Source organism: Podarcis muralis, chromosome 2 (genome assembly GCF_964188315.1).
Source record: "Podarcis muralis chromosome 2, rPodMur119.hap1.1, whole genome shotgun sequence".
NCBI classification, from domain to species: Eukaryota; Metazoa; Chordata; class Lepidosauria; order Squamata; family Lacertidae; genus Podarcis; species Podarcis muralis.
This window is the reverse complement of record NC_135656.1, coordinates 56380828-56399815: the sequence shown is the minus strand read 5'-3', so window position 1 is coordinate 56399815 and position 18988 is coordinate 56380828. Positions and strand designations below refer to the sequence as shown.

The 18988-nt window shown below is 40.5% G+C and overlaps 1 protein-coding gene across 6 annotated transcripts in view; it reads right to left on the bottom strand.

The window, feature by feature from the left end:
• Positions 1-18988, bottom strand: part of RAPGEF6 (Rap guanine nucleotide exchange factor 6) — a 139988-nt gene that overhangs the window by 102963 nt on the left and 18037 nt on the right. For all 6 annotated transcript variants that reach the window (XM_077924521.1, XM_077924517.1, XM_077924519.1 and 3 more), the window contains exons 2-5: positions 15814-15884; positions 15285-15341; positions 13228-13311; positions 1787-1856 (exon numbers count right to left, since the gene is read on the bottom strand). In XM_077924521.1, coding sequence (XP_077780647.1) covers positions 1787-1856; positions 13228-13311; positions 15285-15341; positions 15814-15884 — 282 coding nt within the window. The remainder of the gene's footprint in view (positions 1-1786; positions 1857-13227; positions 13312-15284; positions 15342-15813; positions 15885-18988) is intronic.

Below are 18988 nucleotides of genomic sequence, written 5' to 3'. Positions count from 1 at the left end.
CAATGGCTTAAAGTGACCCATACAAAGGCAATATTCCATGTAAATGTCGCTAACAATACAGCCACAGAAAAAATAAGGCGGTTGATATTTTCAGTAACATCTTACATGATCCAGCTTTAACCTAAACTTTCTGGCAATACACAAAAGGAGACAAAAAAAAAAAGAAAATAATAGGTCATAGGTATATATCAAAGCATCAGCACTGGGCAGTAAGCATTAGAACAACTTCAAAAGCTCAGGTTTCATAAGCCATATCTTAGGTTTTTAAAAATGAAAGGCTTTTTTTTTTTTTAAGCAAAGCTCTTTATAAAATAGAGGTTAAGATCCAGAGAAAGGAGGGTATTTTATTTCTGAACTGCTCTTACAGTTTAGCAGCTTAATCCATTTTTCTATACAGTACTGCAGATGGGAAGTTCCTGCCCACACTCAGTGAATGTGCTGTAGAATTCCATTTCAGTATCTTTTTAAATATTTCAAAGTGGTCAAGATGTCTTGCTTCAATTCCCAAGTGTACGCATGCATACATAAGCACACACATCTCTCAGGCTACACAAAGATATATGACATTTTACAAGTTCCAAAGCAAATAGAAGTTATGAAGCGCTAGGTGTGTCAGCCTCCACCAGCCTGGTACCCTTGACCTTGAGGTCATCTCTGACCATTAACCATGCTGACTCTGGCTGGAGGGCATCAGTTTCGGGGCGGCTAACATACATGTACTAATGAATAACAAAAACAGAATAAAATTAAATAACATCAGAAGTTAGCTAAAGCAGAGGAACATTAGTTATCTGTTTAGACTCGCAGGGGTCAGCAAACGTTTTCAGCCAGGGGCCAGTCCACTGTCCTTCAGACCTTGGGGGGGGGGCGGTTTGAACAAATTCCTATGGCCTCACAAATAACCCAGAGATGCATTTTAAATAAAAGCATACACTCTATTCATGTAAAAACACCAGGCAGGCCCCACAAATAACCCAGAGATGCATTTTAAATAAAAGCATACACTCTATTCATGTAAAAACACCAGGCAGGCCCCACAAATAACCCAGAGATGCATTTTAAATAAAAGGACACATTCTAATGAAAAAAACATGCTGATTCCTGAACCGTCCGCGGGCCGGATTTAGAAGGTGATTGGGCCTAATCTGCCCCCTGGGCCTTAGTTTGCCTACCCATGGTTTAGAGAAAGGAGAAAAGATATCAGAATACCTGTAGAACATAACAGGATTGTGGGCCAGTAGTGCCATATTGCAGCAAACACACAAACAGTTTAGCTGAGACATATTGAGCATGGTATCCATAATGATAGGGAAGCATTCATTAAGAAGATAACAGTCACTCAGATCATACGTCACAGTAAGCCATAAATCTTGGGTTACCATGAATGAGCAGTGTGCTAAGTGCACACTATTAAATTACTCCCATTTCACTTTCTCCTTCTTGGTGCTGGCAGCAACAAACTAGCACTCCTAGTTTGTTTCTGCCAAACAAGCTGCCACCAGTAAGCCAAGAACAAACCTTGGTTTATTACCATAGTCAGGAGAGGAACACCCCACAGAGTAAGTCAAGACTCATGGGTTTGTTGCTCCTGTTTCCGGGTTTGTTGCTCCTGTTTCCGGAAAATGCAGAGCAAGACAGGAGTGCTTCAGCAATATGCACTAGCACACCACTCATTGATGGTAGCCATGGTAAGATTTGTGATAGAATTCTCTAGAACTGCAGCCAAAGTGAACATGACTATTTCAAGGGGGACTATGCACACTGGTTTTTAAAAGTCTATCCTTACCACAATCATTTCAGAAGGCTCCAATACAATACACTCGCAACCTCGTTTTCCTCCAGACTGCTTGCCAAAGCTGAGAAGAAAAAAGAAGAAGGAAAGTATTATTACACATTAATAGTAAACCACAAAATCAAACAGAGTAGGGATGAATTATAGGAATACTAGTAACAGCACACTGTGAAACAGTGCCTTTGATTGTATTTCACATGCCTATTAAAGGGGCAATATGTGTTTTTGATGCACCATCACATTATGCAGCTTGTTCAACCATCAGAGATTGTTGTGGCATAGAACTGAGCCACTCCCAAGTGAAAGATGTGAGAAGAGTATTGATGATCCTGTGGGGCATAAGTCCATTAGTTCTTCAGTGATGGAAAGACACTCTTATATGTATATGCTTGGCAGCAATCCTTGGTATGTGGGTTGTAATTATGTTGAGAGGGAGTGGTTTGCCCATGAGTGGCTGCTTGCTAGAGGTACCATATGAAGGAGTGAATGGTCATAGTGGTTATGGGAACAGATAGTGAGAGTGTGGTTGGATGAGTGGCTACATGAACAGTGTGTTTTATGTTGGTTAGGGAGTCTACATTTTTCTGCCTTGTAATGCTTTGCAACTTTCCTGATATGGTTATTATGGATACTGTTCATGTATTTTTAATGTAAATAATTTTACATTGTTTTTATTGCTCTTATTGTGGGTATATATTATGCAAGTGTAGCTACTGTAACCCACTTCAAGATCTAAAGCTACCAAGTGGTCCATACAATGGTACCTCGGGTTACATATACTTCAGGTTACATACGCTTCAGGTTACAGACTCCGCTAACCCAGAAATAGTACCTCGGGTTAAGAACTTTGCTTCAGGATGAGAACAGAAATCATACTCCGGCAGCGCAGCAGCAGAGGGGGCCCCATTAGCTAAAGTGGTGCTTTGGGTTAAGAACAGTCTCAGGTTAAGAACGGACCTCCGGAACAAATTAAGTACTTAACCCGAGGTACCACTGTACATGGAAACACAGTAGGATCGCAGCTGCTGCGCATTTAACTTGTAGGGTCACAGCTTTCTGCGCTTGGTGGCAAACCAGCTGATATCACACAAATGCAAGGCAGAGAGCTAAACAGTTCTTTGCACACCAGGTTTTCCTGCAACGGAAAACACTTTTTAGCTCTCTGCCTTGCTTACTGTTCTGGGAAACCCTTGTGCCAAAAAGTAAGATTGTTCGCACAGTAGCTGTTCCTTGGAGTGGTTTTTGACACAATTTTGGCTTTATGCACTAACTGCTCCCCATCATCACCACTAGAACCTAAAACCCACACAAGACACGACACGACTGTGACAACAACAACAACAACAAGCTGTTTATGGAGTACAGCTCCAGTGCATGCAAGGAGCCAAAGAACTGGAATAACTGCCTATATGGTATGATAAACCCTGTGGTCACTACTAAACACAGCAGAACATCTTAGAGCAAGGGGAAATTCTCTAGTTGGACAGAAAAAACAGAAGTGTCCTTAGGAAATTTTGTTAGTTATCCCCCAGATGAGGGAGGTGTGAAAGACTTAAAGCTACATTTGAATGTATGAAGGTTTCCTGGCATATTATGTTTCTCTTTATGATCCCTGCTGATACAATGTTTATTTTCTTCTCATAAAACACAAGTAATTATTTGCATGGATTTGTCAAACTGGCTTTCATCTACAATAATCAAAATACCACAATCAACAGCTTGCTCTGTGTGATCGCTTGAATCACATGGAACTAGATTTGGTCTCCTTATTGATGATGAAATTGAGAGCAAACATTTAACCACATGTCCAAAAATGTGTGAAATACAGCACAAGGAAACCAGGTAAGCGTCAGAGACCTAAGTTAAACAGCGAAGATTTCAATATTTTGTTTGCTGTAATTCCCTTCCTTTTCTTGAAATTTTCATTATTTATTTAATTGAAAATACCCAATTAATCATTTGACGTTTCAATATTACGGTAGTGAGAATGCATAATTGTTTGATTATTATGCGTATTACAGAACTTTGTGAGTTATTAAGAAAATCTTATTAGTTCCTAAATATTTCAACTAAGATCTCTTATTCAGGCCTTTTTTCTTTAAAATGGTGTTGTGTAGCCAACACACAACATATATACTCAGATAGTATGAAAATGGGTGTGATCAAGTCTCCATGCAGGGAAACAGTTTAAACTCCAGAATAATTTTTTATTTTAAAAAATTGCCAGAAAATACAGATGTGATTCATCAAGAACAGATGTTTCCTGAAGTTATTCTAAGAATGCCTCAGTTCTTTCAAAATGATAAGTTTTAATACTAAGAGTCATAGTGATAAAGAATTATGATCATGATCAGTAGGAGGCAAGAGCATCGTAATTAGAACTGTCAAATCTCTTTTTAATAATCTATCACAGAACACAGAGCCCTCAAATGTGTTAACTGTACGAAACTTATAAATATGACTAAATGCACCTCTTTGTAACAAAGCACAGGAAGTGAGATTTATATTGAAATAAGCGGGTCAGAGTGGGGATCTCCAAAAGCTGAAATGGTGACAGGACACAGAACTACATTTTATACTAGCAAAACTCAATGCCTTCTGGATTACTCATATGCAGGGGCAGTAGTGTACTTAATCCTTTTTACAAACACAAATTAATCTCTGCAGAAGGATAACTCCACCCTGTTTTTCCAGATTTCTTCTAGTGTTGGTGTCTGGCTAGGAGATAGAAGTAGAAAACCAGCTTGGGTGGCAAGGATGTGGATTACAGAGACAAGTAGGCAGTACCCAGGTTATACTGTACCATACACTACTCTTGTTGCCAAGGCAAGGGTTACAGAACGGAGCAGGCAGGAATGGAAAAAGTTCAGCATCCCCCACCTGGCAATTCTTGGGATCAAGCTACTCTGAACTCTGAAACTTACTTCTAACGAAACATGTATTGCAAAACTTCCATTAACAAGCTTCTACTGAACAATTCAGGTTTGCAAAAATTTTGCAGTATATAAAATGCAATACTTAAAAACCACAGTAAAATATAGCAAAGCAGCAGCACACATAAGCAGCAACAAGTGGGATAAGTAAAAATGCCCCATCTCACCAAAAACCAGTGCAAAGAGTCTTGACTTGCTGTTAAAACCTATATAATATTGCGGGGGGGGGGGGGGTGCCATAGCTCAGGGGCTACCACTGAAAAGGCAGCCTTGTTAAAGCTTTGTATCATACTGGACTAAACAAGAAATATGTTTCAAATTGGATAATGTACAGATTTAATGAATCAAATAATAGGATATATATTCTAGAAGCATATTTTCTGAAATTATCAGAAATAGTAATATATATGACATTAACGGTTATTAAAACATTTTATCATCTACTTGTGAGGGGTTTGCATTAAAAGTGTTGCAACGAGGGCTGGTACATATAGAATGTTCAATGATAGTCATACTCTGAGTAGACCCAATGACATCAGTGGACAAGTAACTTGAGTCCATTAATTTCATTGGAAATACTCCAACAATCATCTAACTGCAGTATGGATGACAAAAACCTCAACTGAACCCACTGAAGGTCCCTGTCAGTCAGTGTAGACAATACTGACCCAGAGACAGCATCCTCAGCTCTACTGAACAACTTCAACCTTCAAAAAAATACCAGTGCCTTCTTGTTTGAATATTACAGCTCAGTCTGGTGTTTGCAATTAAAAAAATGATCATTGGGAGCAATCTGCTAAGGCATCAAAAAGTTACTATACTAACATGAGCAAAGCTTTCTATTATCATAGAACCTTTTTCAATTAGTACATGCTCTTGCTTCAGTGCATTATTGTGCTCTGTTCCCCTGACGCTTTAACCTTTCTTCTACTTCAAGAGAAATGCTCACGCATATGTATGTGGAAGAAAAAATATTGCATGCATGCTGACACACTAAGCAGGATGTATTTGTTCAGCTTAAACATTTTTTCTTTCCCTGCTGCCCTCCATGCCCTGCCAACTTAAAAGTTCCTTTTCTTGTGCTTGAGGAAATCTTTTTCTTATCCCCAGTCTCTGTGGTGCTACATACATCTTAAGAAATCTCTCTTTTTTTAGGCCTTTCATTATTAGATTGCAGAAAAGGTTTCATACCTGAGAGTTATTATAATTTTTATGACCTTGAAGAAAAACTGCAGTATCTATAGCGCAAACATTTTACAGTTCCCACAAGAAGCAAAAGACAAAAGCCTCCATATTCCATTATTTACGCCTTCAAAAGGCTTAGGCTTCACATAAGTGACAACTATAGGAGATCTACAAGTAATGCCCATAAGGAAGTTCCATAAAATCAGCACTTAGTAGATCACATCCTACATTTCCATGTAGATCTAGGTTTGGGAAATCAACTAAGAGAGTCAACAGGACCACTGGATGGCAAGGAAGTCAAAACGAGATTGCAGAAAATGAATTATTTGCATCTGTCTTCACTATATAAGGCAGCTTTCTGTGCCTGAACTACCTTTCACAGGAAGGTAGTCTTAGGAAGTGTGGTAAGGTAAAGGTAAAGGTACCCCTGCCCGTACGGGCCAGTCTTAACAGACTCTAGGGTTGTGCGCCCATCGCACTTAAGAGGCCGGGGGCCAGCGCTGTCCGGAGACACTTCCGGGTCACATAGCCAGCATGACAAGCTGCATCTGGCGAGCCAGCGCAGCACACGGAAACGCCGTTTACCTTCCCGCCAGTAAGCTGTCCCTATTTATCTACTTGCACCCAGGGGTGCTTTCGAACTGCTAGGTTGGCGGGCGCTGGGACCAAGCAACGGGAACGCACCCTGCCGAGGGGATTCGAACCGCCGACCTTTCGATCGGCAAGTCCTAGGCACTGAGGCTTTTACCCACAGCGCCACCCGCGTCCCAGGAAGTGTGGTAAATGGTGGCAAAAAATGACAATGTATCTCAATGCGAGGGTAAAAGAGGCAAGGGAAGGAACTTAGCTGAAGCAGTCCACTCTCAGTGAGCCTCCATGAAGTCAAGCAGCTACAAGTTGAGTGTGGAGCATGAAACATGTGGTGAGGCTCTACAGAGACTGAACAGTCTGAAGCAGCCTTTAAAATATTGCTAAACATAACTGCTTTAGTTTCATCAATTCTTAATTTTAGATTCTCTGTTCATTCCTGATCTTATATTATTCTGTTTTAATGACGCATTTCATCTTATGGCAGTTTTTGTTGTTTGTATGTTTTTAATTTTGTTTATTTTGACTTAGAGAGCCAATCGGTTTTTTGTTGTTGCTATACAGTATAAATAATATTAACAAACAAAAGAGGCACTCCAGTTCTTTTGACAAGATTGGTTTTCAAAAGCATATTTCTTGTCACAACCAGCACAGAAGGATTATATTGGACTCTTAAAATACTACAAGATACCTGAATCCAATGGCATGGCCGGACAATTCAAACCAGTACAGTATATAAAAAGAAACTTTTGTCTGTAGGACTCATTTTTAAAGGGAAAAACTGGTCTGTGCTTCATCACAATCTCTGTGAACTTAGAAGGTCTCAAACAGCAGGTTGGGAGTTCTGTGGACTTCTAAGCTACGAGCACAGAGTAATGCTCAGCAATTCTATTAACAACTAAAGTTTTATCTTTTGACTTAGCGGTTGCCTGGAACAAAATAATAAAAGCTGTAATTTATTTCAATTAAACAACATTAAATTTGCTTTAAATAACAGATAAAAACAAGAAAAAAGCACCAGAGAACAATTGAATGCACCACATGCAGTTAAATCATTGAGAAGGAATTCACAAAATGTTTATTACTCAGATTACATCCATCTTCTCACTAAAACTCCAGTTCCTGCCATGCATTGTTATGCAACAGCTATTCCTTCTATATTTGTATATCCCAGAATACAAGTACTGATGCCAGAATTACAAAACTCAAGGTTGTTTTTTTTAAAAAAATGCCAAGCTACAATAGAAAACGATCAGGAAGTCCTTCTGAACTACATAATTTAATAAAACCACATCATTTTTCATTTATAATCTGCTACTCCAATAGTAAAACAATATACAATAGAAACGATTCCCAGCCAATTTCACAAACCGTATAAACTGGAATAAGCAAATAAATTCAGAACACAGCATTCTAACTTAGCTGATTAATGGATTGGGAAATAAAACTGATAAGCACCTTTGGCAGGTCTCAGACTGCTAATCCTACATTTTCCCACATTCAGCTTTCCCTTATGAATGTGATTCTGCTGGGTGCAGTATTTTCAGTAGGACTGTGAATGCCACAAGGAAGCATTCCTGCATATGATTTCCTAACTCCCAGACTAATGCCTGCATTCCCATATGAAAATGTGAAATCCACAAGATATACATTAGATATCATAACTTTCCTCAAAAAATGAAAACGCACTCTTCAAGCAAACCAGACATTTCCAACTAATAATTCCTTGCTCCCTCATTTCAACAATTACCATTTGTGAGGCGGCTGGGTGTGTAAAAGAAGAAGAAGAAGAAGAAGAAGAAGAAGAAGAAGAAGAAGAAGAAGAAGAAGAAGACGTGACTATTTATAGTAAATATGAAATACTAAATATTTAATTTACTACTGAAAGAGAGATTCACAAGAAAAAAAACCAAGCATCTCTGTTCTATTTGAAGAACAAACACACATGGAAAGAATTACTACCTCAGAATTTTTGGACCAATAAGGAAACTCATTATAAGACAGAGAGAAATTGAAGTTGAAAAGCAACTGTGTGCAATGGCTTTTTCACGCCTGCCGATTGGAACATCCCTTTTTCCTGTGGCTCCCAGAGAACATTCCAAGACCTTTGTATATAAAAACCAATGCTACCCCCAAATGGGCCCAAGGAGATTTTCAAGAGACTGATACACAAGAACTACATACCGCCTCAACCACTAAAACAGTGTAGATGCTGTCACCTTCTCACTAAAGATCTTCTCCCAAAATCATATAAAGCAAGCATCCAAATTCCTTACAGACACAACCCTATCCAAATAAAAATATGGAGTGCCCTCCATTTGTGCACACATACCTCCTTTTGCAAAAAACCAAGTTTACCTTGAGCAAGAATGATGCATCAGTTCTAAGCACTATTTTATCCTGGTTAAAAAAGTGCAGATCCGAGGATCAAATAACAGAGCTCCCAACTCGGGGGTAGGCTCTGATCCACTGGAGGAGGGTGTTGCACCACTTACGAGTGACCTTAACTAAAATAGCTAGGGACAGCATTGGGGAGGAAAGGTGCTCCAAATCCTCCTTAGGGAATTGCCAAGCCTTCATCGAGTCTGAACCGGTGGCAGGGAGTAAGCTAGCGGTGCCCAAGGCGGGTGCATGGGGCACACCCTCAAGAAGGATGGGGCTGCCACAGCCAGGTGCCTCGTGCTCCGCAGCCTCTCTCTGCCCCTGGGTCAGGCTTGACCTGGGAGTGGAGCTGCAGCTGGTGGCGTTGGACTGTTGCATGAGAAAATTGTCCCTGCAGCTCCCTTGTACGCCAGGACCAGGCTCCGATGAGTGAGCCCATTGTAGGGGCACCTGATCACACCCCCTCAAAAATACGTGCCATGGGCCATGGCTCCCCAAGCCCCCCATGCTATGGCACTGGACTAAACCTGTCTGAAATCTTCTAAGCTGTCCAGTGAATATTGCAGAGAACTCTGTCCCTGCCTACAGCAAAGACCATTTTTTCCCCTCTGCACCCCACACCCTGTTTGCTGCAAATGCCATCATTGCTGGCCAAGGTTTTGGACTGCAGCCTTAGTTATGGACCTAACATCCTTAAAGTTACAGTACACATTTAATGTAAACTAACTGTTGGAACATAGCCATATATCAAATCTAATATTAATAAATTTGTTTTTTATCTTTTAAATATGGATCTGCCTGTTTATCCAATGCCTGAAGCCCAATATCCTGCCCTGCTACTCTACTAGAACATCAAGAGAAAAGTTTTATTTAAGTTTTATAGTGATAGTGGAATTATAAAGGGATATCAGAACCACATAATCCATAGGTTAGCGGCATACTTCACATGTGGTGTCCCTGGAGTGAAATATAAAAACTTTTATTTCTCCACATTTAGTGACAATCAGTGAGATAAAAGCATCACATTATTTACAGAACTAGAAAGTCTGTAAACAATATTCAAAATGAAATGGGGGAAAGTGCTATTAAAGAAAAGAACACAAGAAAATGGGTATCCTCCACTTTAGCAAAAATCCAGGCTCTAAGGTACATTTGCCTGAAAGTGAACACCTACACACGTGGGGGGAAATTATGCTTCACTAAAAGCTTCCAGATAAAGTGGGAAGATACTTATGCAACTCCTTTACAGGAAAAGAACGAGTGCAGAAAAGAATACATAGGATATATCTGAAATGCTCCCACAATTATGGGTGAAGCTGTCATGCTGGCAACAAATGGCAACAGCAGCAGTGTTGGTAGTGTTGGCTATTTAGCATAATAAAGTAGAAAATGGGCTTACATGAACATACTATGAATAAATTCTTCAATGCTTGCCACACAGTATACTGAAGTGTTAAAAGTAAACACTATTCCACCACAAGCTAGGTTTGTATGAACACACTTATTTTATGTTCAGATAGATGTGTCAAAAGAAAGAACAATACAAACACCACAGAACAAATTCAACAAATCCAGGATACTAAGAATTTTAGGTATCAATGAACAACCTTTGTTTGAGTATACAGTGCTGCCCTTGCCAGGATAGCTCCTTAAAACTATTATGTTCAAGTACAGTCTGGTTGAAAATGAACCGACCCACTTCCTTTTCACACCGCAATTCCAAGAACCATCTGTTAGGTATCTTTACTGGGTTTCTTCAAAGAATAACCTTCCTCAGTACAGTCACCCATTAAATGTAAGGCAAGTTTCACTCTAGGTCTAGGAGCCGCAATATCTATTATTTGCTACAGAAGCAAATGCCAGGATCCAAAGAGCCCTATATAAAACTGGAAATAACTTACGGTACAGTGAGTTTTTCTCATTTTCCTTTCCAACCGCAGCTCTGCATTGAACCGCAGCTCTGCATTGAATCCTGCTCAGTCTGGAGGGTTGGCCACTGTGAGAACAGGATGCTGAACTGGATGAGCCACTGGCCTGATCCAGCAGACTGTTCTTATGTTCTTATCTGGCCTCTTTTGGGTGAGCAGAGGCACCAAAATGTAGACAAAATGCCTGAAAGCGTTCACCTGTGATCTCAACCCCTTGCCCTTCTTGGTTTGTGCATCTAGCAGAAGACTGACTGGGTGAGTCCAGGGAGAGTTAATTCTTCACTGTGGGAGGAAGTGGTATCAGCTACATTGAAGGACATGCTGGACCCAGAAGACTGGCCAGTAAGAGGACCCTCACAATTATTACAGAGAATAATAATTACAGAGAACTTCAGAGAGTGGTGGCCATGCAATTAAGAGTGCTTGGTGGAAGCTGATTATCTTGACCCGTTTGAATTGGGCTTCAGGCCTTATTTTAGTACTGTAATTGCTTTCATTTACCTATGTGCAACCCTTTTGCTTCTCCTTGCTTCCTTGGCAGCTTTTCATTTCATCAGCTATGATATGGGCAGGCCCTGTGGTTTAGGGGTTGAGGGCGTGATTTTGGTGGTTTCACTCCTATCTACAGGGCTAGTTTCTGAGAGACAGTGGGTCAAAGTATACAGAATGTGGTACTGTATTCTACTGTCACTTAAGGCCAAAGTGGCATGGATGATGTGGAGAGCCTTTTTTCAGCAACAGATGGTTTGCTATCTACCACCATTCCTGGACCAAGCCAAGTCATGGTTATCCGTGCTCTAATAATCTCATGGCTAGACTACTGCAATTCACTCTGCCTGGGTCTGCTCTTGAAGACTGTTCAAAAAGTGCACCAGGGACAAAATGCAGCAACCAGAGTGTTGATAGGCTTTTGTGCACACAATCATGTGCCACTAGCTTTTAAAGATCTGTCAGTACATCACTGAGCCAAATTTCAAGGTGTTAGTTTAATATAAAGCCTTAAAGAGCTTGGGAAACTGTTACCTGAAGGGGCACCTCTTTTTGTAATGCCCCATCTAGAACAGCTGGGGAGCAAAAAGGCAGCCGCAAACTGGGAGGTATAACCCAGTTTGAGGCACATGCTATACTGTGTTTTTGTTCACTCTATTTAGAATTTTAAGATGATGCAACCTGGTTTGCTGACTCAATGAATTTTTATGCAATAATTTAATTGCTACAAAAAGCAGCTACCTGAAAAACTCTTGTGGACAGTTCAACACAGCCTGGGTGCTACTGCATCAGAACAGCTCTACTACTATCTGCCTTGTGATAAAGGATAAAAAATGTGGTGCAATTCATGCTATATAGACAAGATAAATTCATATTCCCTAATAGGCAGAAGCTAATAATCATTTAGGATGCGGGTGGCGCTGTGGGTAAAACCTCAGCACCTAGGACTTGCCAATCGTCAGGTCAGCGGTTCGAATCCCCACGGCGGGGTGCGCTCCCATTGCTCGGTCCCAGTGCCTGCCAACCTAGCAGTTCGAAAGCACCCCCAGGTGCAAGTAGATAAATAGGGACCGCTGCTTACTAGCGGGAAGGTAAACGGCGTTTCCGTGTGCTGCGCTGGCTCGCCAGATGCAGCTTGTCACGCTGGCCACGTGACCCGGAAGTGTCTTCGGACAGCGCCTCCGACAGCGCTGGCCCCCGGCCTCTTAAGCGAGATGGGCGCGCAACCCCAGAGTCGGACACGACTGGCCCGTACGGGCAGGGGTACCTTTACCTTTACCTTTAATAATCATTTACTTGAATGTTCATAAGCAAACACAATTATCACTTCCAAAGATTAATGCTATCAAGGAAACCTAAATCAATTATTTTGAATGTGTATTCATTCATCTTGTCTAAGACATTATAGGACTGGGGGGTGGGTGGGCTATAAACTAGGAGCCCTGCTTTACATTTTCTACTCAGGCAGAGTAAGTGCCATATACACTGCTCAAGAGAAAAAGGCATGAATGGCGGCTAACATGTCAAACTATGCAAGGGATTTATGCTTACCTTTAACACAAAGGAAACAGGGAGCCATGCACAGAGCTTGCTGGTAACAAACACTAGCTCCCATTCAGACTCCCCATGTCTGACTTTAAAGGCAGAAAAGGAGTTAACAATGAGTACTCTTGGCAGTTATCCTTGGGGAAAATTTAAAGATGGATGGACCAAGCAGGAAGAGAAACTGGAGGAAAATATAGAGTTTATGCCAATTATCCAAGTTCAGAAACAATATCTGAACAGGAGAATGAAAGATTTACCATATAGCTTATCAAAATTAGGTACTACATACTTGAAAATCTAGTGTTATAAAGTATGTATTTAACTAGGCATCCAGTTTTATGGGTTTTCCCCCCCGTACTAAAGAAGATGCTAACTTCTTACATACCTGCAAGGTGGCAAAAACATGGAGTCCTTCATAAGCACAGATCCAGAAAGAAGAATATACCAGCATCTTGCAATAGTGTCTGAGCTAAAGAAAAGGAACAAGTATTAGCTACATCCTATCAGTGTGAAGTGCACTATATATCTAAAACATATAATCAAAGCTTTAAAAGCATGTCTTTCACCATTCACTGCCCTATCAGGGCAAATTTCAAACATGAAAAGGAGAGCCTCTCAAATATATACCAAGTGGTGAAGCTCTTTAAACAGGGGAGCTCTGTCCCAAGGTGTCAGTTTCTTTTTGGGGACAAGTCACAGAAGGTAAATAATTTTGAGAGTAGTGTAATTCCTTTGAATTCGTAACTTGCTTGAGCCAAAGAAACAGTATACAAATAAAAAGGATTTGGTTCTGAACCTTCTGGTGACAGCTAAGGTAACAGTTGGGTCTTCCGGGCAGCTCTTAAAGAAAGGGTAGAAAGGTGGTGTAGCAAAGTGGCTACAAAACCAAGTATGAATCAGAAGTGTCTGGTTCAGATGTTGTATCTGCTATAAAATCAATAGGCAGCATTAGACAAGCCACTCCCTCTAAGCCGCTAGGCCTCAGAATTTGAAATATGGGGGATAACACTTCTGATTTAGCTTACAGGTTTGTTGTAAGGATTATAATGCATTGAAAGTACAGTGGTACCTCAGGTTAAGAACTTAATTCGTTCTGGAGGTCCGTTCTTAACCTGAAACTGTTCTTAACCTGAAGCACCACTTTAGCTAATGGGGCCTCCCGCTGCTGCCACACCGTTGCCACGCGATTTCTGTTCTCATCCTGAAGCAAAGTTCTTAACTCAAGGTACAATTTCTGGGTTAGCAGAGTTTGTAACCTAAAGTGTCTGTAACCTGAGGTAATAATAGTAATAATAATAATAGTAATAATAATAATAAATTTTATTTATACCCTGCCCTCCCCAGCCAAGACCGGGCTCAGGGCGGCTAACAAAAAGTATAAAAACAATTGATTAAAATACAACTTAGAAACAAGATTAAAGTACAACATTAAAATGCAGCCTCATTATAGAGGAGGGAGAAAGGTTGTTTTCTGCTGCTCCAGAGAAGCGGACATGGAGCAATGGATCCAAACTACAAGAAAGAAGATTCCACCTAAACATTAGGAAGAACTTCCTGACAGTAAGAGCTGTTCGACAGTGGAATTTGCTGCCAAGGAGTGTGGTGGAGTCTCCTTCTTTGGAGGTCTTTAAGCAGAGGCTTGACAACCATATGTCAGGAGTGCTCTGATGGTGTTTCCTGCTTGGCAGGGGGTTGGACTCGATGGCCCTTGTGGACTATTCCAACTCTATGATTCTATGATTCTACGATTTCAGTGGAAACTCAAATCAAAAACTTTTTGGGGATGAAAATGTCAAATCTTCACCAAGGCCAACTGTACCACTGTATATGTAAACTTGAAAGTGCTACATAAATGTTGAGTATTACTATTTATAATTTACTAAATGACTATCAAATAGGACATGGTCCAGTCGACTGAAGGCACAGCATCTGTGTGAAGAATTCCATAAACTCAGTACACTCCTGTTTTTCCCTACCACATCCCACCCCACCACCAGCACCAGCAGAAGGGAACATATGTGTTATTAGCAAGTATGTGTTACTAGGAAGCATAGCCCTAGACAGATTTCTACCCACCTTGCTTTTATCTAAGCATGAAGCAGAAAGGAGTAGAGTCGAAACGCAAGGTGCTCTCACACCTCCTTTTTCCTTTAATGGCTTTGTCTGTGTACACATCCATGGTCAGAGATAAATGGAGAGGAAAAGACAGGGCTCCATTGAGCCAATTGCAATCTCTTGAAATCTCATGCCCTAACTCTGCACATGTGATGTACTGAAATGTTTTCATATGACTTACGCCAAAACCATATAGAGTACACAGCAAAAATATGGGACTATTGCACAAGAATGTGTTTTATGAGCTGTGTTAAGGAAATTAAATAAATGTTGAACTGTCCTAGATGTATTAAATTTTCAGTTTAGGTAATGGTGAAGTGCACTTACCAAAACAAAACTTGATTTCCATCGTACCTTTTGTAACGTGCACTGGAAGTCATAATTCTGAGAAAAAGAAATTCAGTATCATTATGAAGCATGCTTATCATATTTTGGATAATTGTGCACTATTAATTGTATACAGTTCTCCTCTATGCAATACCAGTGCTCAAGGAGGTAATAAATTAATATTCCTGCTTTATCATTGAGGAATTAAAGCTAAGAGAATTCGGTGTGCTGAGATTTAAACCCAGATCCCCCAAGAATGAATACAATATTTAGAACCCCTGGACAAATTGTGATTATCATTTTCACATTACGATTTGTAGTCTTTTACTTTAACAACATGTCAGACTATATTTCATAATGCATCATACAAAAGGTTCCATGCAGAAAACAGAGCATACATGCTTTCTTACTTACAAAATCAGAAAGATTAATCTTACCTCAAAACAGTCAAGTATTGCAAGCCTGAATGCAAAGAATGCTCTCACCAGCATAGCCAAAATCACTTTTGCATTAGCCCAGCTGCTCTTACCTTAACTGATGCTCCCTGAGATGAGACAGTATGTCCATTCCATGAAGATAGTAGTAGATAGTATTTAATTCCTGAAAATAATAAAATAAAATGTTATATTCAGCCACAGAATTTTGAGTAGTACATTAGTTAGTACAGTGTAATGGACAGGGTGCCAGTCTAGGGATAAAGAGGGAAGGAAAACCTAAAATTTTATCAACAGTATGCAGACACCAGATTGAAACTGGTTGTTCAAGAGTGCCTTTGAGAAAGACTTCTGTTCAAAACATATTGGACTAAATTTTTTAGTGTTTTTGTGTACCTGAAGGTCTCTTCTACTACAGGGCTCTGTTTATAGGAATGAAGGGAAAGATAAGTTTACAAATGATGGAAAAAGGTGATTAAAATGTGGGCAGGGTGTGCCACTGATAAGCCATAATGGTATATCATCAGAAATTTGTTTAATTTACATATTATTGTAAACCACCTTATAATAATTTTTTCTAAAGGATATAATTCATTTTTTTAAATTTAAAAATGTATTCAGTGGCATCAACATTGGCTTAATAACTTTTAGTTACAGTACATGGCAGACAGGAATACAAAGGATGTAACAAACACAAGAATACTTCACCACTCATAAAACAAAGTCATGCTCAGATCACCAAGGAAAAGTTACTGCTTAAAATGCCATTTATCTTCTGTTGGTGTTAGCAACTTGTCAGGGAGCTTATTAGTCAAAATGTGATTTAGAGCTCCAGTGGTGAATGGCTAAACACCTAAATCTCACGGGTTAGTCCTTTTCAGAATCTCTTTGTCAACTTGTTTTTCCTACCTAGAAATACTGCTGTCACAGAAAGATTTATTCACTTATGTTTTTAAATATACTGCAATTAGCAAGTCTTCTCTGCAACTAGTGCATGAAGATAATTTGTCACACTTTTAATGGGAACCTGGGACTTCAAATCTAGCAAAATTGTAAGCATCCATGCCCTGTCATAGAAACTATGAAAATTTATATGGCCAGCTCCAAAAGACAGACAGCAATTTAGGGCCAGGATACCCAAGGACTGTCTCCTGCCATACGATGTGTCTGTCTTTTAAGATTGGCCCAGTTTGTTGAATTCACTGTCCCGATAGATCTGCCTGCCCTCCGTATTACTCCGTATTACATTTTTGTGGACTCCTCAATGCTTTTTCATTCTAACAAGTATTTCATTTAGCTGTTTAAATTCTAATTTACCTGGTATAAATTTCTGATTATAATTTACCAAACTGTCTCTGTCTGATGGACCGACAATCTGTTGGTTTTGTCTTTCAAAATATTGATGATTATTCACTTTTTGTGGATGCTTTTTGTGGAAAATGTGGTATAAAATTTGACTTCAGTAAACAGAAACATTTTTCCCCCATAGCAGTGCCACTGTCAAGTGCCACAAGCTCACAATCTATAAATATGCAAAAAAAATTATTTATTTTTTCATTTGGGACCTGATGTTCTAAATGACATTTTTCTTAGTTACATCTTCCATCCTAGAATTTCTCAGACAAAGTACTGGATGCTTAATTCAAAATTTGAGAGTGAAATTCATTCTACCACAATCCTCTTAGTGTTGCCAGGAAGCAACACTGCAGTGACAGCAGAAGCCACAACTTGCAAAAATCCTGGAACTGTCTGCTTTGTAGATACAGAAACCCCAGACTGCCTGGCCACTTCCTCCTGCCAACAATGCACTGACTTAACTGTCTCAACAAGTCCTGTGTGCAGTTTGGACCCAGTCTAACTTTCGCTTTGTATTCCTTTCACTGCATCTACTACTTTTCTCATCTTTTCAAACCACTCAGTGGGTCCCACTTCCTTTCAACACTTTTTTCTCATTACCTATATCCATATTGCATTATTTCCCTCACCCCAAAACACAGCTTATAGAGCAGGGGTAGACAACCTAAGGCCCAGAGGCCGGATGCGGCCCAATTGCCTTCTCAATCCAGCCCGCGGACGGTCCGGGAATCAGCGTGTTTTTACAAGAGTAGAATGTGTCCTTTTCTTTAAAATGCATCTCTGGGTTATTTGTGGGGCCTGCCTGGTGTTTTGACATGAGTACAATGTGTGCTTTTATTTAAAATGCATCTCTGGGTTATTTGTGGGGCAAAGGAATTTGTTCATTTTTTTCTTTCAAAATATAGTCTGCCCCCCCCCCCAAGGTCTGAGGGATGGTAGACCGGCCCATGGCTGAAAAAGGTTCTGACCCCTGTTATAGAGCTTTCTCATCTTAAGAACTGAAAAATCTGTCTCTGCAAGCTCCCAGGCCCATGCTGTGGTTAAAATCTAGTCTCCTCTCCCTATGCTCTCTGCCCTTTTCCTCTTGCTCAACCTTCCCTCCTCACCTCACATTCCTCTTCTGCAGTCTGCTGCAGCCCTGCATCTAACAGGGCGCATGCCCTGAGCAGCAGATTGGGGGTGGCAAGCAGGGGTGCAGCATGGAAGAGAGGAGAAAAGCATGATGGCAGATCTCACCCAACCTCCCTGCCCCGTGGCTTGAGATAACCCTCTTCATCTCCACACTTCCCCTGTTGCTGCTGCCACAGGTATGGGCAGGACAGAAATGCTTTCTCCCCTTCACCATCATCTGCGCCATCACCACCCAGAAGTCTTGCCCCACTTCATGCCCCTAGACATCACTAAGAGAACGGGCTTCCTTCTCTCAGTGCCAGTGGTGAGGAGGGGAGGCACAGACAAACCCACAGGCTTCCTTTACTTGGTTATGGTGGGGTAGGGAATAAAGTCTTCAGCACCCTCCCACCCCTGCTACTGAGAGAAGGAAGCCTGAATAGGATGGGGCACAAAGAGAAGAAAGACCAGAGTTTGAGAAGGAAGAATCAGTCACACACTGACCTGCCTAGGCTCAGCCAATCAGGTGGCAGTGGCTCAGCAGCAGGCACTTCCACCCAGGCCTAAGCGGGAGGGATCGCCTAACACCTGTTATTTCCTAACATCTTTCCTAGTTAATGCATAGTATACCTAAAACAAATTCATATACATACAAACAAGTATCACTGGTTTCAGAAGAATTCTATTCTAGTTAAACATGTTTAGGATCAGCCCAAAAAAGTGTTCCCTATTCCAGGGCACCAAATTTTATGCACTGGAACTGTACTGCAAATAGTTATGCTACAAGAGTTGATGTTGCAAAGC